Source organism: Poeciliopsis prolifica, unplaced genomic scaffold, assembly GCF_027474105.1.
Source record: "Poeciliopsis prolifica strain line A6 unplaced genomic scaffold, Auburn_PproV2 SCAFFOLD118, whole genome shotgun sequence".
Classification (NCBI taxonomy): domain Eukaryota; kingdom Metazoa; phylum Chordata; class Actinopteri; order Cyprinodontiformes; family Poeciliidae; genus Poeciliopsis; species Poeciliopsis prolifica.
Window position 1 is genome coordinate 627,740 of NW_026562493.1, and position 22,261 is coordinate 650,000.

General features: G+C 39.0%; 1 protein-coding gene across 2 annotated transcripts in view; it reads left to right on the forward strand.

The window, feature by feature from the left end:
* mtor (mechanistic target of rapamycin kinase) overlaps window positions 1–22,261 on the forward strand; it is a 156,894-nt gene that overhangs the window by 16,061 nt on the left and 118,572 nt on the right. For both annotated transcript variants that reach the window (XM_055024320.1, XM_055024319.1), the window contains exons 12-17: window positions 2,195–2,404; window positions 2,508–2,713; window positions 3,848–3,970; window positions 4,117–4,200; window positions 4,733–4,825; window positions 5,008–5,142. In XM_055024320.1, coding sequence (XP_054880295.1) covers window positions 2,195–2,404; window positions 2,508–2,713; window positions 3,848–3,970; window positions 4,117–4,200; window positions 4,733–4,825; window positions 5,008–5,142 — 851 coding nt within the window. The remainder of the gene's footprint in view (window positions 1–2,194; window positions 2,405–2,507; window positions 2,714–3,847; window positions 3,971–4,116; window positions 4,201–4,732; window positions 4,826–5,007; window positions 5,143–22,261) is intronic.

A 22,261-nucleotide genomic window follows, 5' to 3' on the forward strand; every position in this document is an offset into this window, starting at 1 on the left:
AAACTCAAATACACAGTGGGCCAAAACTTTAAATTGAACAAAGTCGCGGGCCAAGGTTGAACAAATGAATCTTTTAATATGGACCCAAACAAGTTCTAAAATAACAATAAATTTGAACAAGCAAAGCTTATCTAACTTAAAAGTGCAGGTGTGCAAAATTGAGTTGCTAATAATAATAAAACATATTAAATAAAATAGATTTAATATATGCAATAAAATATTAAATATATTAAATAAAATTTAAATAAACATTTAATGCCTCCTTTCTGACGTAAATGTCTAATATTAATTTGAAATTGCCTCGCGGGCCAAATATAATTACACTGCGGGCCAAATTTGGCCCGCGGGCCAGAGTTTGACACCTATGGTATAGGGCCAGGGGTGTAAATCCCATCTCATTGTTAGGGGGGGCCATAAACAGTGAAATTTCTTGATACTAATTTTGGAGAGGGGGTTTGGCAAAGTTACAGTGAAATGTGACGTAAAATGTACCAACAGGTAGATAAAAATGACTGTCTGCAGGGTGTTATAACTTTATATAGAAGAATATTCAGATTTTATTTTATGTTTTTAAAGGCTCCTGACCCCACTTGGGACAAGTGTGTTAGAAAATGGATGTATGTATGGATGGTTTTGACGACTGTGAGAAATAAAGGCATAACTTTCTTTATTTTTTTCTATCTGTTCTCTCTCCTGCTCTTGGCTCCCACACTCCAGGGGGGGTCCATTTGCTCAGTTAAAAGTTAAAGAGCTAAATATGAATGAGATGTTTGCTACCTTTGACAAAAAAAAAGCTTAACTCTATGAAAGCAGTGTAGCAGTTTTGCTAATGAGGTTTATCATGATTCAGCCAAAGTAATGAAATAACAAACTGCAGTCTGATCTTTATTGTTAATGTGTTTCTTCTTATTGGTCAGTGAAAGTAAATAAAAGGTGTTACACGTCTTATGCTTTAAGTATTTGCTTACTGGAGGGTTTTATGTTTGTGCTGCAGAGCCACAGCTAACAGGTAGCTCCTTCAGCAGGTTTGCCAAGCCTGTGCCTTTCAGCACTGCTGTTTCTCCTCCTTCTGCACTTTGGACTAAACCATTGCTCTAACAATGGTGGGGGGACCTAAAAATTCATTCTTATTTTTTCTGAGATAAATAGCAGATTTATTTAATTATTTGTTTCTTTTGCCTTTTCATATTTATATTATTTAAATGCAGATCTTTCTTAAAATTTTTTTTGGGGGTGCCAGGGGGGTGGGACAATTCTAGGCCCCACTGGCCCTCCCTGGGATTTACAACTATGACTATGGCTACAACAATAATTCTTGATCAATTGATCATTGAAATAATTGTCAGCTCAGTAATTGGTTAATTGTTATCTGGAGTGTACAAACTCTGAAAGAGATCATTTGCTGAAAAGAGCAGTAATTAAGCCAAAGCCACAAAAACACGGTGGACCACCTCGGTCGTTTGGAGTCCTTGAGTCCTCGACACGGCCGTTGTGGCTTCGATTCCCAGACCCGACAATATTTGCCACATGTCTTCCCCCCTCTCCTTGCCCCTTTCCAGTTAGCCTACTTTCATATAAGGGACACTAGGGCCCACAAACTCCCCCCTGCAGGGGGAAAAAAAATAAATAAATACAAAAATAATAATATCCTTATATTTCAAACTTTTTACTATTCAGTAGAACTCAACATCCCTAGATTGTGTTAAAATTAAATCAAGCAGAAAGACCTGAGCTTTTCACATGTTAAATTTCATGCTACTTTATTGCAATTTAGGCAATGAAATGTTTTTCTGATTTAGAAAATGAATGAATTTATTTGCACCTTTTAATCTGATATTGTATATCAAAAAGCTTACATGGAAAAATCTTCAGAATTGTAAGAATAATTGATAGATTAATTGCTAACTAAAATAATTGTTTGCTCCTTTCCTGGCTCAACTGGAGTCAGGAAAGGAACAAAGCTTTGAAATAGAAGCACAAACACTAGCAGCCATGTTTCTTCTATTTTCTTAAACTTATTGATACTGGAAGTTATCACTTTCTTTACAAATTTGGATCATTGATTGAAAAGCAATAAATATTTTCCAGGGTTTTTCTATAGAATTAATAATTACCTTATAAAATAAAATAAATCATTAGTAATTAGTCATCATTAGTAAGTGTTGCAGTCACCAATGCTGTTCTTTGGATCTAGGTCACTCCCTGACCCAGTTTGTGCGCCACTGTGCCGATCACTTCCTGAACAGCGAACATAAGGAAATCCGAATGGAGGCGGCCAGAACCTGCTCTCGACTCCTCACTCCGTCCATCCATCTAATCAGTGGGCACGTCGTCAGCCAGACTGCTGTGCAGGTGGTCGCAGATGTGCTCAGCAAGCTGCTGGTGGTTGGCATCACTGATCCAGGTGTGACGATTGACTTGCAAAATGCATAAACCTTCATTTCTGATGAGCAATGTGACAGGACGATAAAAACCCAGAACTACTTTCTGTCCTAATTCTCCTGCAGATCCAGACATTCGATACTGTGTTCTTGCATCTCTTGATGAGCGTTTTGATGCCCACCTGGCCCAGGCCGAGAATCTGCAGGCTCTGTTTGTGGCTCTGAACGATGAAGTGTTTGAAATCAGAGAGCTGGCCATCTGCACTATAGGACGGCTGAGCAGCATGAACCCTGCCTTCGTCATGCCCTTCCTCCGGAAGATGTTGATCCAGGTAAGAGGCTCCCACAGATGGCTTCATAGCAGCCATTCATTATCAGGAGTTAGCATCTTTGGAGGACCGTTAGCAGAAAATATTTCAGCAGCTTTTACATTCTGGGTTCATTTGGATTTTTTTGTTTCTCCTCAGAAATTGGAAAGCTAGAAGGAGAAGATTGTACTTAATTGCATACAGGACTCTTGAATGTAAAATTACATATTATATTTTCTTTTTTTATCGGAACTTTACAGCTGCATTGAAAGACATCCAGGTTTTTAACTGATCTGGTTTGCCACATTTCATTTTTCGGTTTAAATTTGTTTTTTCAGTGTTTTCAAAATTCTTGTAGTTAAAAAAAAAAAATGTGTTGTTTTTTTGTTTTGCTTTTTTTAGGGATGCAGCAAAAACATACAGTGCAGGAAAAGCAATTGTTTCCAGAAAGGCAGATTTTTCAACTGTAAACTGTTGCTTATATGTAAAAGTTAAACTTTCCTGCTAACCAGCTTTCAGACTGACTTGGTCTAAAAACTAACTAAAGGAGTGCAGACCAGATTTCAACAAGTTATTAATCAGAACTTTATCTAGTTTTGAAACCAAAGCTTTTTATTCTCTTTAAGTGGTAAAATTTTTTTACAAAGTGGAAATATGTTTCCCATCAAATCATTTCAAACATTTAACCCCTATAGAAAACAATAAAAATACTTTCAAAATAGCAAAATTTGAATAATTAAAGGGGGTTTAAAATGTAATTTATGAATGTTTTAGCACCGCTTATAATGGAAAATCTAAAAATAAAATGAGAAAGCTTTGTTCCAATTCCATGTGAATGATTTCCAGAAGGCTTTTTAATGTGATTATTCTATTATATTTTATTAGAGGATTGGGGGGGGCAGAACAAATTTACAAATTCTAAAGATCATATATTTTTTACTTTAAAAAGGCTTTGTAGCTTTTCCAGTCAAATATAATTCTGGTGCATTTTTCTCTGCAGTTTCACACGGATGCCTTTAGAAGGGAGCAAAGCCTGTAATATTGCATATAAAGCAATCAAATTTCCCTTTGTTGAGCAGCAGAAGTTTGTAGTTTTCCTTCACACCATAACATTTACTTAGAGCATAATAATTTATGAGAAGCATGGATATTTTTCAGATTTTAACTGAACTGGAACACAGTGGTGTTGGCAGGAACAAAGAGCAGAGTGCTCGTATGCTTGGCCACCTGGTCTCCAATGCACCCCGCCTCATACGACCCTATATGGAGCCCATTCTCAAGGTAGTATTCTGTAAATTTATGAGTGTAAGACACATTTTTATGTCAGTTTTTCTACACTTCCTCTAAACAAGTAAAAGCAAACAAAGTTTCAAATGTTTATAATAAATGTTTCTGCTTTTGAATTTGCTTAAATTTTTTGTTTGCAGGCTCTAATTCTGAAGCTTAAAGATCCAGATCCCAACCCTGGAGTGGTGATCAGTGTCCTTGCTACAATCGGCGAGCTGGCCCAGGTAATGGTATCGGTTCAGTTTCATGCTAAAATGCTTTTAGGAGGAGGATTAAACACACAGACACAATCGTAAATGATGAATAAGTCTTCAGAGGGTCTGCCAGCAAGGAGATAGATAAGGTAAAAAAATAATAAGTAGTGACCTTCTTACGCCCGTCTGTCTCTGTGTTTAAAAGTGTTCCCCAGATGAGTCAGGGTAGAACAGTTAGAGTCCAGATTGTTTTGCAGTACAGAGTGCAGGAGATGTTCAGGTACATCGAGTGTTCACAGCTGGATGCCCTGTTGACGAACCAACAAACCAGAAACACCAGGCAGAAAAGAGAGAAAATACAAAGCAACAATGGCTTGGATGGGTTGTTTAAAATAATTTCAGGCTCTAAATAAAGAAACAGAAACTTTTCCCACTTGTTTTTGTTGGTTTATGCAGTTAGATTGCTAAAGTCATTAGTTTGTTTAATGATTCATGGGATTCTGCTGAGAAAACAGGGATATTTCTTAGATACCTGTGGTGTGATGTTCTTGTGATTGTGTAGGTGAGCGGACTGGAGATGAGAAAGTGGATGGATGAGCTGTTCCCAATCATCATGGACATGCTGCAGGACTCGTCCTCATTGGCTAAGCGCCAAGTATGGAGAACCAGCTAATGCACAAAACTTTTTATTATGCATTTTGATAATGAACTAAAATTGCTTTTTGATTATGTTCCTCTTCTCCAAATCAAATTAGACCTGCAATGTTTCATCTGTATGATTCTCCTTTATTGGCTGTATTCAGGAGCATCAACTGTCTGTTTCTGGGTTTCCTCCAGGTGGCGCTGTGGACTCTGGGCCAGCAGGTAGCAAGTACAGGCTATGTGGTGGAGCCGTACCGCAAATACCCTTCCCTTCTAGAAGTGCTGCTCAACTTCCTAAAAACGGAGCAAAACCAGGGGATCAGGAGAGAGGTATGCACAGTCACCTGCAGGGGGCAGTTTGCTCTATTTTCTTTTCCTTGGGAGTCTAACAGGGTCAGCATGATGCGAGTAGTTTCAGACGTATTCTCTGTCAGGGTGTTATGAGCAAGGTTTCCCCTAGAAAACCTGCTTTGCCCAGCGGTTGGGCTTGAGGGCAGTCATTCATCTAGTGGGCCATCATGGTTTTGGGTTAAAAAATGTTTAAAGTTGATGGTTGTCGTGCAACACCCCCCCACCCTTCTCTCTACTTCTCACTCTCTACTGCCCCTACTGAGAGGGGAGATGGGCTACCAGCTCTCCGTCTAACGAGTGAAATGAGTTTCCTAAATTTGCTGGGATTTACCCTGTTTAAATAAACTCTTCAGTTTAAGTTGATGTCAAGAAAAACTCGCCTGGTGTCTGACGACCTCCATCCAGGTGTCCCACTCTTCTTCCCTCTGTGAATTAGCCAGATTGAGCAGCCTGCAGCCAACTAGTTTCACAGAGCATACCTGTTAATGGTCGCTCTTTCTCTTTATTACAACGTGCATTTGTTACTGGTTTTAGTGACTCGGGTGAGTCCCAAGGATGTTGTTTTACGTAAAGTTTTGGGCTAAAAACAGCCAATAAAACATTTCCTACTTTTTCTTCCCCAGAATCAAACATCATAGCTATTTTACTACTATCAAAGAACTTTGAGGTGACTCATTAATTGAATGTTCACAGCATTTTCTTTTTGCTAAATATTTTATTAGTAAGGAATTTTTGCAAGGGTCAGTACAACTTAATTCAGTAGCAGAAATAATCAAAGAAGTAAAATAAATCATCCAAGCTATCTTTCCCTAACGCTGATACTAAGAACTAAAAAGGGAACTTTTGAGAGAAACAGACGGAGCGCAGGATTTTGGACCCCAGAAATGGCCTGAGGATGAATTAATCAATAAAATTTTATTTGTATAGCACATTTCAGCAGCAAGGCATTTCAAAGTGCACACACAAAAACAAAAAGTCATCAAGAGGGGGGGTTCTTGCCTTAGCACCCACAAAAGGTTTACAGTGGTATATGGAACAAAATACCTCTTGGTATTTTTATTCCCCCTCATTCGCACCATCACACAGTTTATAACGGTGTTAACAGCCTTTCAATGGGCTTCCAGCACAAGGTTCCTTGCACCTCTTTCACGGAATTTCGAGCGGGAACTCCATCGTCCCTTACGGATTTTTGTGCAATTCTATGGTACCTGTTAGTGTCTAGAATTTACAGGGTTTCTGTTTCACGCTATGACCCTCAGTGACTGGCTGTTTTTCTACTCAGTCACTCTGCCAGTGACTGAGTGATCCTCAGTCACTAGCTGGCGCTGTAGACCTCTTTCACGGAATTTCGCTCAGGAATTTCGCCCATGAGGGTCGTCCCTCATGGGTTTTTGAATCAACAATCAGAACATGACATTAAGTTTCATAATTAAATTAGAAATTGTTTACGTTTCAAATACAATTCTGAACAGATGGGTTTTTAGTCAAGGTTTAAAGGAAGTCAGTGTTTCAACTGTTTTACAGTTTTCTGGAAGTTTGTTTCAAATTTGTGGTGCATAGATGCTGGAGAGTGAGGAAGAAGAGTAGATTGGATTAAATGTTTCTGTTGTGTTTTCTGTGAAAGAACGTTTTGTGATAGCAGCTGTTTCTCCAAGTGAGTTAAAGGATAAAGAACTTTCAAAGATAACAGCAAAGTGATCCGACAGGGGACTCTGTCGTCCCTCATGGGTGATAGCAACTGTTTCTCCAAGTGAGTTAAAGGATAAACTCACTTGGGGGTCTGAGCCCAGTTGATGAGAGAAGTGCGATACAGCAGTTACAGAGATATTGGAAATATTATCAATAAGGGTATTTGTCCTTGAGTGTGTGTTGTTTGTTTGACATGTTGTGTTAGACCAAAATTCTCTAAAATATTAGAGCTTTTTTGTCTCTCTGTCATGTTGAAATCCGTGATTTCAACATGAATGTTGAAATCACTGACAATTATTAAACAATCATAATCAATGCTTATGAGAGATAGAAGATCCTTCAACTCAGGTGTTGAAGAATGTGTTGTTGCAGCAGGAGGAGGAGGTTGATCGACAAAGACAGGGACCTCTGTAGGTCTGATGAGCTCTTGTTTCTGGATGGATGGTGAGGTCACACAGGACTTGGGTCTTTACTTTTGCCTTGGTTTTTGTCTTTTTCTTCATTTTTCCTTAATTTTTGCCTTTATCTTCATCTTTATCTTTGGGGTCTGAGCCCAGTTGATGAGAGAAGTGCGATATGAAGCTACATGTTGCGGACTTGACGGATCTTCGGCTCTGTGGCCCCGGCTCTTCTTCAGCTGCAGAGTTCTTTGTCCATCTTGATCTTGGCTTGAAGCTGCCTGGAGGATCCAACCAAAGATTCCTGTTTTGCTCTCACCTTTTATAGGGTTCATCCACCCTTTTGGTGCATTTTCATTGGCTAGCACTGTTGCTGTGCTTGTTTCATTGGCTGTCTGCTTGGACAGATGATCTCATATTCATCACTGAATTAGAGACATTATTTTCTGATGTCTTGGCTAATGTCTCAAGGTTGCTCAACATTCCTCCTATGTCTTTTCTTTGAAACATTTAAGTTGTTCAACAATCTATCTCCAAATAAGGCATTGGTCATCTCTACTCTAAAAAAAAGAAGTATAATTAAAGCAAAGTTTGCATGAGACAAAAACAACACACACAACCAGATTGATTTTATTGAAGTTTGAGTCTACCGTTGGGTCTCGATGTCATTTGTTGATTAATTTTCAAGGTCACTTAATTTATTGTTACTGTCAAACTAAAATCTCCAGCATGGGGAAGTGGGATGATCTTGGATTTTCTTGACACCCCCTCCTCGAAGTCAGACCTTTCACATGCTGGGAGTCCATCACCCTCCTGCAGGTTTATGTCTTCATTCCCTGGAAAGAGAAGAGATTGGACTGGGATGTGAAGATGCAATTGTCACAATATAATCATAAAAACTCCACTTCTCTTGACACCAATCCTTGGAGTTTCAATTTCTCCGATGAGGTGATGAATGTCGAAGAGAACTCGGGTCGCTCTGATTCTTTTGCTGGATGAACTGTCCGTTTTTCAGGGTGTGGAAGGTTTCTTTAGGGAAAGGAATATGAGCTGAGGCAGAAGGCCTCAAAAAAGCTAATCTTGGACATTCAGCAGAGCAAAGCAAAAAGCATAATCAGCATGACTCTTTATCCATAATCATGATTCTTTTCTATAGCTGGGGTCGTTAAGGGGTACTGGAGTTGTCGGAGGCATCAGGAATGTTAAAACTGCAGTCTTTGGGCCCCTTTATCAAAACTTGCAGCATTGAATATCCATGAGAGGTGCTCTGGATATCAGGATGAACCAGTTGCCAGGTCCTGGGAGGAAAGTGTCGACGCTCCCCCTTTCCGGGTTAAAGTGTGATGGCGGAAAAAAAAAATTCTTTCATTGTGTGGGACACAGTTAAGTCTTCAGCTTGCTCATAGACAGTGTGGCTTTGAAATAAGTTTCTAATGCCATGCATTGAGGAGTGAATTCAGCTTGTGGTTGGTTTGATAACACACATTCATTGTAAAACATTTAAGCTGTCTTCAGTTGTGTCTACTATCTTCTATAAGTCAAACAAATTCAGCAAGTTTTAGATTTTAAACCTAAATGTGAGTCCATTCAAGGTAAATTTAACCATAAGTTATTTTAAGTGCTTATTCATTTTGCAAACCTGTAATAGTCAAATAAACTAGAGTTCCTAAGTCATGACAAAAAAAACCCTGTTCTCACTAAATGTTTCTGACCAGAATTCATAGTGATGTAAAAAAAAAACAACTATCAGATCAGAATTTTTATTGATGCAATTTGAAACAAAAATCAAAATTATTCTGCAGTAAAATAAGAATTTGCTTTAACTTGATATTGTATGAAAATAACTGAGAAATGTCTGCTCTTTTTTTTGTAATTATTTTTTTATTTAGAAAGACAGATTTCCATCACATACAATAATTATAGCTTTACCCTTTTAAGGTCATACATGAAGTGAGAAGCATAGAGTCCAGGTGATTTTATCCATAGTGCCTTTCTGGTATTTTCATACTGGTGTCTGGTTTTACATACTCAGTCCATTTGGTCCAGATCTTATAAAATTTCCCTTTTTAAAGTTGGAGGGACAAAGAAATCCTTTCTATAGCATAGAAAGGATTCTATAAAAATAGAATAGAGACAACAGGCTGAATAATTATAAACAATTTCAATCCATTCATCGATAGTGGGTGGGTCTGGTTTTAGCCATTTCATGGTGATGAAAATCTTACTGGCTGCCAGTAGTAAAACCAGCAGTTTTTTGTCTTTATTGGTCCATGCGTGCAGCTGCAGGTTTTCACATTTAAATGGAATACCGTTTCACATTTAAATGTATATTTTCAATATGTTTGTGGAGCTCTTCCCAATATGGTCTTACTACCTGGCAGTCCCAAAAAATATGGGAGTGGTTGGTTCTCTTTGACCCAAAAAGTCTCCAGCAGACCCATTGCTTTGATATAGTCTCTGAATGGGTGTAACAAAAAATTATGCAATGTTTTTCCCGCAAAACTCCCACCATGTTTGTTCCTGTTGAGATCCAACCCTAACCTCAGTTGATAACTTTCCTCCCAACCTTCTTGTGAGATTGTTGCCTTTATTTCTTTTTCCCATTTCCTCTTCATGTATTCTGTATTCTCCTGTTTAGATAGCTGTATAACTTTATATAACTTGGAGATAGTTCTGCTGTCTAATTAGTGAGAAAAATGCCCCTATGAAACTTGAATCACTTTCTCTCAACCGCTCTTTAAAATTTATATTAAAATAATGTCTCACCTGCAGGTACCTGAAGAAATCCTCATTTCCCAGTCCGCAATCCTTCTGTAAGGTTTCAAAACTCTGAAATATTCCTTTGTGGGAAAATAAATATTAGGTAGTAAATCCCGTTGAGGTCCATAACTTGAATCTGTTATCAGTTCTGTTTGGTGCAAAATCTGAGTCATAGGAACACCACCTCATAATTTTAGATGAATCTCCTATTCTGCAAATTTTAACCAATTCCTGCCAGGACTTAAGAAAGCTACCAGTTATGGAGTCTTTTGGTATCTGCTGTTCTTCCTGTAATTTATAATCACTAAGTAGGGCTGTTATTGGGATTCCTTTTATCATGGTGCCTGCCAATTCCTTCCATGCTGCGGTATATGATGGTGAGCACAGGCAGACTAAAGGTCTCAGTTGGCTTGCATGGTAATATTCCTGTAGGTAGGGAAGGCCCATTCCACCCTTTTCTTTTTTTTATTGGAGAGTTCTAAACTTAATTCTGGCCTTTTTACCCTGCCTTAAATACCTCGCTATTATCCTAAAAATTGTTAAATGGGATTCTGACGGGTATACATTGAAATAAATCCAGCAACTGTGGGAGGATATTCATCCTGATGGATTCTGTCTGGGAGCTTAAACTTAAAAAGGGAATAACATTCCATCTATGTCAATCTGATTTTATTTTCAAATTTAGTGGCCCATATCAAACAGTTTTAAGAAGTCCCTTGGTAGTGAAATGCCTAAATATTTGATAGACTCAGCCTCCCAAGTCCAGTTGTACTGTATTTTCCAGACTATTAGTGGCACCAGAGTATAAGTCGCATTTTGTATAGCACATTTAGTTGATAAATAAAAACAGACAAGTCATTTTGAAAGGCAATTTAAAATAAAAATAGAATAGAGACAACAGGCTGAATAATTATACAGTATGACTCATAACAACCTGAGAATGTGCCTGGTATTTTAACATATTAAGAGTTCATCAGATAACTGTCGTATAGCATAAATAACATACTAACAAGTTTAACAAACCATCCGTGTCACTCCAAATCACCAAATTCAACAAAATCTTCTTCCTCGGTGTCGCTTTTAAACTCCACAAACTCCGGAGGTAGGAGATGCGGCATTTCCTCTTCTACATTGCTTTGTCAGATTCATCGTCAGTTGCAATTCCAATTATTCTAGCCCTTCTGAATCCTGTCAGAATGGTTTCGGTTGTCACTGAAGTCCTTGCTTTGTCGATCCATCCAAAGACTTCCAGAAAAATTGCACGGTGCATTCTCCCAGTTGCGGTGAAGCTGTGCTCTCCTTCCATCATCCACTGCTCCCACAGATTATGCAAAACTGCCTTAAAGCTCCTATTCACGGAGATATCAAGTGGCTGGAGTGTTTTAGTTAAGCCTCCAGGGATGATGGCAGGAATGGAGTTCAAAATTTTTTATTTAGTTTTTTAACTGTGGCGTGATGTTCGCTCGCATGCTATCCATCACAAGCAGAGCTTTGTGTGCTCTAAAGAAGCTATCCGGACGCTTAGTGTAGCACTTTGCAAACCATAAGTTCATCATTTCTTGATCCATCCACCCTTTCTCATTCACGGTGACTGCAACTGAAGGGGACTGGATTTTCATTTCAAGGTTCTCGTTCACTCCAAGCTTATAGTAAACTAGCTCGATTACTATGTTCAGCTGCATATTTTACTACTTGCAGCTTGTAATCTGCAGAATATGATTTACTTTTTGGTTCCATTTTTGTTAAGCTCTTCGCTGTTGTTTTTATAAGTTACTGCCAATGTTGAAATTGTCAACACAGGCCTGGAGAGCCCTCTTGCGGTTTAGTGTGAAAATAACGTGATATGATAAAATGTGTCAATAATTTCACACATAAGTCGCTCCAGAGTATAAGTGGCAACCCCGGCCAAACTATGAAAAAAACTGCGACTTATAGTCTGGAAAATATGATACTTAGTTTTAATAGAAGACGGTGGATCATACTTAAATGTTAATTCTTGAGTTTTATTTGTATGAATTTTATAACCCGAAATTAAACTAAACTCTTCAAGTTACTTCATCAGTTTGGGGATTGTCTGTGTGGGGTGTGTTATACTTATCAATAAATCATCTGCGAACAAGGATAGTTTTTGCCCCCCAGATGTCATTGTAACCCCCTTTATATCTGATCAGTTGACTCATGGACTCAATAAACAAGGTGAAGAGGAGCGGCGATGCTCAACACCTCTGTCTCGTTCCTCTTTCCAAGGTGAATGAATTGGTCAGATCTACAATGATGATCTATTACAGGGGTGGGCAATTAATTTTTACCGGGGGCCGAATGAGCAAACCGACCACAGCTGGAGGGCCACATTGAAAAATATTTCACACTTTAACTTTGTTCCACAAACAAGAAAAAACAACCAAACAACTTATCAAGTTAATAGAAATACTGCAATACAACAAACAGTAACTTATGTTTTCCACCTCATTTTACCTCTTCAGTGAGAATAATCCAGTCTGTTCTGGGCCTGAACAAGAGCATTAAAATCTGGTTAAATGTCTGAGGTGGCTATGCAAAGGACAGCTGAGAGGTGCTCATCAGTGATAGAGGATCTGTGTTTGGATTTATTGAACTTCATCACTGAAAATGTCTGTTCACATACATAGGTAGATCCAAAGAGGACCAGCATCCTCTGAGCATGCCTCCTCAGGTGTGGAAAGTTCTCCTCTTTGAGGGAGGAGTAAAAGTCCAGCAGTGAGACTGACCTGAAGTGCTCTGCCAGAAGTAGGTCAGACTGCAGGTCAATGAGCTCCATCTGAACATCGCTTGGTGCATTATCCACACTGCAGTTGAAGGGAGAAGAAACCATGTGCATTTCACTCTCAATAGTTTTGAAATCTTGAAAACACTGCACTCTCCATGCAGTGCCTCTAACTTGCTTGAGTACTTGTGGAGGTGATCGGCTGATCTTGTGGCTTCCTTTAGTGTTGGCAAGTGGATCAGAATGTTGTCCTTCACTTGGCTTGAAAGAAGCTGCAACTTTCTCATGAAAGCCGTCACTGCACTGTACATCCCGTGCACAAAAAGGCCCTTGCACTGAAGTTTGACATTCAATTGGTTCATGAGTGCTGTCACATCCACAGCGAATTCAAGGTCTGCCACCCAGTCTTCATCTGAAAGTTCTGGGATGGCATGTCCTTTTTCCCACAGAAATCCTGAATCTGGTCTCTCAGGTCCCAGACACTTTTCAGTACTTTGCCCAGGCTGAGCCATCTGACGTTGCTGTGGTAGTTTATGTCACCATGTTCACTCTCATTTTCCTCTAAAAGTGCAACAAATTGTCGATGATTTAATGCTCTCGCTCTGATGAAGTTAACTGTTTTAGTTACAGCATCAACACCATGGTTAATTTTTAACACCATCTTACACATCACTTCCTGATGTATAATACAATGCAAAAATGTCAATTTCTGCACTGGGTTAATTTCTGTCACTTTATCCTGCATCTTCTTTAAAAGTCCAACATTTTTCCCGTCAGATTTGGACAACCATCTGTTGTCACACCTGCCAGTTTGTCCCATTTCAGTCCTAACATGTCCAAACATGTATTTACCTCTGTGAACAAGTCACTACCTGTGGTTGTCCCTTTAATTGACTGCATGGCTGCCAGCTCCTCCATGACTTGAAAGTCTGCAGTTATCTCACGTAAGAAGATGAGCAGCTGGGCGGTGTCACGTACATCGCAGCTCTCATCCAAAGCCAGAGAAAAACAGTCAAAGTCGGCCGCTCTGTTCTTCAGCTGAAGCTCCAGGTTTCCAGCGATGAGCGACACGTTCTCAAATGCACCTTTCTTCTCCGGGCATATCAACGCGACAGAGTCCAATAAGCACTCTTTAATAAATTCTCCGTCAGAAAACTTTTTCTGGCGATTTTGTGAGAAATTACAAAACTTGTCCTGACAGCTGCATCTCTGGGTGTATGGAGTTTGGTAAAAAGTCCTTGTTGGGTTTGCAGTTTTACCATCAACTCATCAGCCTTCCTCGTGCACTCTTCATCAGACAGATTCCGGTATGTAGGCTCGTGCTTCGTCGTGTAGTGGCGATTCAAATTATAATCTTTAAACACAGCAATCTGTGTACCACAAATTAAGCACACGGCTTTATCTTTAATTTCTGTAAAGAAATAGTTGGCAGTCCATGTCTTGTTGAAAACACGGCATTCCTCATCAACTTTTCTTTTTTAGCATGAGCGGACATCTTGGGGCTAACCGAGCGTCACTTGTCACAAGTTACGCACAGACATACGTCCATAAATAACAGTTTTCAAAATAAAAGCAGAACAGTTGTAATGCATGCACAACATAGATGTTTATTAAATTTATTTTGTAATTTGTGATTGCTGCTGTTGACCTTGACTCACAATCATGCATGCGCATACGTCCACGGAAGTAATGCAAATAACGCTTTTCAAAACAAAAGCGGCACCGTTGTATTGCACACTCGACATAGATACTTTTTAAAATTTATTTTGTAATTTATGATTGGCCTCACGCGGGTCGGATAGGGACTCACAAAGGGCCGGATGTGGCCAGGTCTGATCTATAATGATTTGAATGTGTCAATTATTTTTGTATGAAATCCAGATTTTTATATAAAAAAATCTAGATACTGAGATCTAGTATCTAAAAATTTAGTATCTAAAAAATTGAGTATCTAAAAAAATTTAGATACTGAGAAAGCATTGAATCAAATGCTTTCTCAGTATCTAAACTTACTATCAGTGTCTTGTGACTTCTTTCATAATATGTAATGTTTTCCTCATGTTGTCTTGGGTCTGTCTTTATTTAACAAAGCCAGTTTGGTCTGTATGTATTGTCAAGAAAACCCGAGCTTATCCCATTTCCCCATGCTGGAGATTTTAGTTTAACAGTAGCAATAAATAAAGTTACCTTTAAAAATAATCACACAAGTGACATCGAGACCCAACAGTAGACTTAAACTTCAATAAAATCAATCTGGTAGTGAGTGTTATTTTGGTCTCCTGCAAACTTTGCTTTAATTATACTTCTTTTTTCTATCTAATCATAAGAAATCATAGACAGAGAGAGAGATGAGACAGGAAGAGCAGGTTTTCTGAAAAAAGTGGAAGTAAGTTTATAAAAATAGTTGAGACTATTTCTTGTTTCAAACCATTAAATACAGATTTGGCTGAAGATATTTCACAGTTTCTTCCGCCATCTTTGGTCTGGGGAAGATCTGCTAGGTCCCGGAGGGGCCACAGGTGTTCTCCTGAAGGCTCGCAGCTGACCGAGGAGCTCTTTCATGATGAAGTTCAGGGGAAACCTCATTTTGCTCAAGACCTTGACGGAGTAGGTTTTCAACAAATGAGATCATTGTAGAGTCCTTCTCGGATCCCTCTGGTAACCCATACATCCTTATGTTCTCACGTCTGGATCGACTCTCCAAATCCATTAATTTGTCCTCCAGCTTAGCATGTAGCTTTAGCTTAGCCGTTATGACCTCCTCCGTGTTTAGCATCCTCTCTTCTGCTTTCTCAATTCATCCCTCCACCTCCTCCATTCTGATATTCACCTTCGCAATTTCTTCTTTTATCATCTCCAATTGTTCTTTATTTTCTTAGCGAAACCCTTTTAGTTCTCGCAAGATCAGTTCAGTGTCGCTCATTTTTAGGCGTTGCTCCTCGTGGCTTGTTAGCTTCAACCTGTTAGGTTCTAATTATTGAACCTAACAGGTCTCTCACCCACCTGACTTCAGTCGGTGTTTATTTCTCCAAATAGTGGTACGATCTTAACCCATCTTTTAGTTATTATATTTGTATATTTACTTAGATTTTTTTTTTTTTTTTTTTTTTTTTATTCAAGTTTTTATTAAGGAACAATATAGAAAATATACATCTCGTCCATTCACATAAGATGATATTGACCTGTACACGATCATCTATTCAGTTTGTTATATTAATCAATACAGTTAACCCCTTCTTGTGATTGTCCCATCTCCAGTATTTAGTGTTCCCTTTTTTTTTCCCCTCCTCCTCACTCCTCTAAAGGAAGAGAGGAGGAAGAGCAAAACAAGTCAGTATCAACACTAGAATAACTTTTATTACCCTTAAAACCGAGGGTTCAACAGAGTAGCTAAGGAACAATGGGTGTCACCACAATCTCACTAGCTTCAGATCTGGTATTCATAAAAGTCCACCATGGGGTCCAACACTTTTCAAATTTGTCTTGCTCCAGTTTCAATGCAAATGTCAATTCCTCCATCTTGCAAATGTCTTGAATGATGCTTGTCCAGTCTTCTAATGTGGGTATTTTGTCCGTCATCCATTTCCGAGTAATTGCTTTTTACTGGCAATTAGTAATATATTGAAAATATATGTTTTACAGAATCCTTTACACAATCTGGTCGTTTGCCTAAAAGCATAATCTCAAAGTTTAGTGTAAGATTGGCTCCAATAACAGTCTCCACATTTTGTTTAATTGTCCTCCAGTAAGAAGACAACTTAGGACAGCTCCATAGAATATGAAAGTGGTCTGCTTGTTCCGATCCACATAACCCAGCATGTTTTATCTACATTTCTGTCCCTTTGAGCTGGTGTTTTAAAGAAGCGTGTAACCGTTTTCCAAGCAAATTCTCTATACGTTAGTGAAGATGTACATCTCCAGCAGTTATTCAAAATATCTAACCAGTCTTCAATGTGAATTTGGTGGTTCCCTTCCTTGTCCCATCTCTCCTTTATATATAGCGTGTCCCCTCCCTCCAGATTTTGTAGCTCGTCATACATTTTGGATATTAATTTAGTAGTAGAAGTTGATTGATATGATTTCAGAAAGATATTTAATATTCCAACAAATGCTCTGCTTGGATCTTCTGTATTTGTTTTGTCTAAATAATGCCGGATTTGTAGATAACGGAAAAGTCTCTGTTATCAAGTCATATTTTTGCCTAATGTCTTGAAATGTCCTCAGACAGCCTTTATGATACAAATCATTGTATTTTACTAAACCCTTGTTAATCCATCTTTTAAAGGTATTATCTATTTTATTTGGGGTAAAATCTTGGTCATATGCTATCCATCTGATTGGTAAACAGGACTCTCTGTTGTCTTTTACTAGCTTTGACCAGGTCTTAAGTGCTGTTTCAGAACAGGGATTAAGTTCCTTAAGGTTTTTTATTTAGTCAATATTCCCAATTGCTGCTTGCAAAGGGACACCGCTATTTGAGCATTCAATCTCTTTCCATCTTGCTTTGTAGGAGGGGTCACAGATCTCCACCAAAGGGTTTATTTGGGCTGCTTGTAGTAGTTACTCATGTTCGGAAGAGAGAGGCCTCCTTTACTTTCACTCAGCTGTAAAGTTTTAAATCTGGTCCTTGGTTGTTTCCCTTGCCAAATAAATCTTGAAATCAGTTTGTCAATTTCTTGGAACATAGATTTGTCTGGTTCTGCTGGTATTGTCTGAAAAAAATAGAGTACTTTGGCAGCACCATCATTTTGATAGCTTCTACTCTTTGCGTGAGGCCCAGGTAGGGCAGCAGGCTCCATCTGGATATATCATTTTTAATTTTGGTCATTAATGGATCATAGTTTGCCGAGACAATATTCTTTGGGTCTTTGGGAATGGTCACTCCTAAGTAAACCATTGAGTCCATATTCCAATTTATTTTAAAATATTCCTTATCAATATTGCTGGGTGAATATTTGAAAGTTAAAACTTGAGATTTATGGGAATTCAGTTTGTACCCTGAAAATTTTCCATATTCCAACAAGACTTTATTTAATTCTGGGAGAGATTCCTGGGGTCTTGCCAGGTAGATTAAGATATCATCCGCGAAGACGCTAATTTTTGTTCATTGTGGTTGATTTTTATGCCATGTATTTTAGTATTTTTGTCTAATCCATTGTGCTAAAGGTTCAATAAAAATGGCGAATAGCAGTGGGGACATGGAGCATCCTTGTCTGCACCCCTGCTCAATTTTTATTTCTTCCGATAACCCCCGTTGATCCAAATCTTACCCGTGGGTTTGTTGTATAGTTCCTGAATTATCTTTATAAATCTATTAGAAAATTTGAAATGGGACAAGACTCTGTATAAGAATGACCAGTCTACAGTATCGAATGCTTTTTGTGCATCTAGTCCCAATATCATTGAATCTTTATCAGTCTTCTTAATGTGGTTTATCACGCTTAGAGTTCTTCTAATATTGTCTCTGGTTCGCCTTTATGAACCCTGTTTGATCTAAATTTATGATTTCTGGAAGGATATGTTCTAGTCTTTTAGCTAATATGGATGTGAAGATTTTATAGTCTTGGTTAAGTAGGCTAATTGGGCGGTAATTTGAACAGTTCAATTTGTCTTTTCCTTCTTTTGGAATAACTGTAATCAATGTTTCCCTCCATGAGGAAGGAGTTTGGCCCCCGTTTAGGACCCAATTAAATGCTCTCAAGAGAACAGGAGACAACTCTTTAAATAGAGCTTATACCATTCAGCATTAAATCCATCAGGGCCTGGTGATTTATTAAGTTTTAATCTATATTGCTTTTCCAATTTCTTGTGACGTTATATTTTTGGTCAGGGCATCATTTTGTTCATTTGATACTGTAGGTAGCGATAGTTCTTTCAGTAATGCATTTGCTTCGTCCATCGCTTCTTGTTTTTTTAAAGTGTATAGTTTTTGATATTTTTCGAAACATTTGCTTATTTCTATGCCTTTATAGATACCTTTTTTAGTTGTTGGATCTCTGATTCTATAGTTCTTTCCTCCTGTTGTTTTTTTAGCCGGTATGCTAAGAATTTTGAGGATTTTGGACTTGCTTCATAGTAACTCTGCCTTAAGAATAAGAGTTTTTTCTGTATGTTGATCTGTAATTCTTGATTGATTTCATCCCTGATTGTTTTATTTTTTGTGAGGTTTCTGAGTCCACTTTAATTTTATTTCTTTTCTCTAATTCTGCCAATTTGAGTTCCAATTTATTTAATTTTTCTTGTCTAGTTTTTTTTTAAGAGAGACGATTTAGCAATTTTTTTTCCACTTAAGACAGCTTTACATGCGTCCCATAAAATTGCAGGGGAGACTTCTCCATTGTCATTGTCCTGTATATATGTCAAAATTTCTTGTCTTAATTCTTCTTTGGTTTTGCCCTTGAGTATGCTAGAGTTAAGTCTCCATTGAAACGGGGTTTTTGTTTTGTTAATGTTATTTTATGTGAACTGGGCTGTGATCCGAGAGGTCCATCTGTCCAATATGACAATTTTCTACTCTTCCTAAGTCCTTGTTATACATGAAGAAGTAGTTAATTCTGGAATATAGGTGGTGAGCGGTTGAGTAGAATGTATAGTCCCTCTTTCTGGGGTTGAGTTCACGCCAAACATCACTTATCCCCAGCTCTTTGATCATTTTCCTGATCTTCTTACCTACATTGCTACTAACTCTGGGTTGTTTAGAAGTATCTTCAGAGAGATTTAGTCTTAAGTTAAAGTCTCCACCACAGACTACTAGGCCACGCGATTTAGTTATCATCATATCAAAAATATGTTTGTAAAATGTCCACTCTGAGCCCGGTGGAGCATATATGTTAATAAAGGTAATCTCTTGTCCTTCAATCCTGCCCACCACCATATTATATCTACCATCCTTATCCTTATATTCATGGATCATCTCAAATGTGATCTTCTGGGATATTAAGGTTGCTACCCCCCTTCTGCGGCCTGTTTTAAATGATGAGCCAAAACCTGGTTAAAGCCCATTTTTTTAAGTTTAGCATGTTCTACCCCCGAGAGATGGGTTTCCTGGAGAAACACCACCTCTATTTTTTCTTTTTTCATTTTTCCTAATATTTTTGCCCTTTTTATTGGATTAAGAACTCCTTTCACATTATAGGTTGTAATTCGCAGGTGATAATGGAGTCATTGGAGAGCATATCGCTGGATATTTAGGACAGATAAAGTAAGTGACAGCCCTAGTCTACTCAAACAAAAAACAGAAATGAACAAATCGAACAATTTAGCTTTGTAAACCAAGCTAGTATGTGTCCATTTAGAGACTTCCTTCCCGCTAGTCTCGCTGATGACTTTAACGGTGTTATAGTTTGTGAGCGTTTTTGAGGGAAAACCAACGCAACTCCGTGGTTGCGAAGGGCCCTCTAGAGGCAATACCTGCTTATAGTGGTCCATCTTCTGGAAAATGTGGTCCCCGACACCAAGTAACATCCGAAGAGAAGAGCACTGGTGATAAAAACAAATAAACACCGGGATACGTTTGGTCCATTCGCTCCTATGGTTGTGTTTGTCCTCTTCTAAACTCGTCCAGCTTCTTCTTGTATCCCTCCGCGCTCCGTTTCGTGAGTGATCCTTGTCGTTCTTTCCCAATTTGGTCCACATCGTGTTTCTGATCTTATCAACCCACGTTGTGGATGGCTGGATGACGGTGACTTGGAAGCCTCGATCCGCCATGTCTTTAGATGCTTCAGCTGCAGAATTGTAGACCCGCATGTTGTTTTCGTAGAAGACTCTCAGCTTGGCCGGGAATGGGGTTTGGAATCTGATCTTCTTTTCTCTGAGGACCCGTTTCACCTCAAGGTATTCACGTCGCCGTTTTAACACATCTGGAGCATAGTCGTGGTCCACTATGACTTTTTTCCCTGCCACCATGAAGCCTTTCTTTTGCCAGGCTCTTTTCAATATTTCGTCTTTGACTTTGGATGCGGCGAACTTGACTATTATTGAGCGAGGGGGGCCTCCGGCGGAGCCCGAGGACCCAGGGAGCGGTGAGCTCTCTCAATGCTCAGGTCGAGTGATGTCGGGATGTCCAGTTTCTCTCTGAGTAGATTCTCTATGAAGGCTGGGATAGATGGCGAGCTATCCTCTGAGCCCTCTACAATGCCGTGGAGCCTCAAGTTTTCCCGTCTCTATCTCCTCGAGCTCCACCAGCTTCGCCTCAAACTCGTCTTGCACTTTACTTAGCTTCATAGCCACTTCTTCAAGCTGCTGAATCCTGTTCTCCGCTTCCAATATGCGCGTTTCTGCCTCGTCCAGTCTTCTGTTTATATTCTTTACCTCCTCTTTAACCTCTCGGAAGCCCTCGCCATTTTCTTGACGCAGTTTTCTTAACTCAACGAGAATAGTTTGTAGATTAACTGTCTCGTTAGCCAAGTCGTTAGCCGCTAGTGAAGCGTCCGAGCCTGAGTAGCTAGCCATGTCGTCTTCGATCGTATCCTCTTCTCTCGACATTGACTGCTGAGACAGCAAAGTGCTCTTAGATTTAGATTTGGGCATTCCAACGCACTATCAAGTTTGTTTATATCCCGCTCTTGCCTCAAACCTATGTTTTTTTTTAATGTGTCGGGGGGGCCACCCGATTAAGCTGTCGCCATTTTGCTTGCTCACCCTGAAGTCCTTACTTAGATTCTATGGGGGAATTTCTCTAATTACTCCGGTTCAACCTGGAGCGCTCTCGCTATCCGACTATTGTGTTGGTAGTTGAAATGTCTGCTCTTTAACTAGGTGACGGTAGTTTTTTTCCTCCTTTTGTGAAGTAACTATTTTGTTTCAATTTAAGGCATTTAGTAAAACTTAAAATTTAAGACTAATGAACCTGAAAAAGTTTCTAGTTTGTCTCTTATTGTTAAATCAACTAACTTCTGAAATAAATCCAAAACAATTTTTCCTATTAACTTGAATTGCATTTTCAAGACAGCAGGTGGACTCTCATTTTCAAGTTAAACCCCCTTCATATGTTTCACAGTGTATAGATGGCATCTTTTTTTTCTTTCTTTCTTTCTTTTGTTTTTTTTAAAGAAAAGGGAAGATTTCCCATCCATACCTTCCTGATGTTGGGTCTGACTTTCAATGCCTTGTTACAGGATTGATCTTGGTGATTGTCTATGATACCACTTCTTACTCACAACTTCAGCCCCTTTTCCAGTTTGATTCATAATTCACTGAGAAGGCCCAGAGGACTCTTGTATAAGAACAAGGATGAGAGGAGGCCACATTCACATTGTAAAATCGAGTGAACGTGGAGAAGCCCATGATACCACAACACATATAGCTTCCAGTGGAACTCCTCTCAAGGCTGCCCTGAAAGTGGAAACGGTCCTGGTAGAGTGTGCCTTCACACCGACTGGCTGGGGCTGGCTCCCTGCAGCATAGGCGATAACACTGAAGTGTTATCGTACTGTGAAGAGATTTGTGGCTGATTCGGAACAAAGATGGATTTGTACAGATGCCATCCACAATCCAATGGGATAGATGC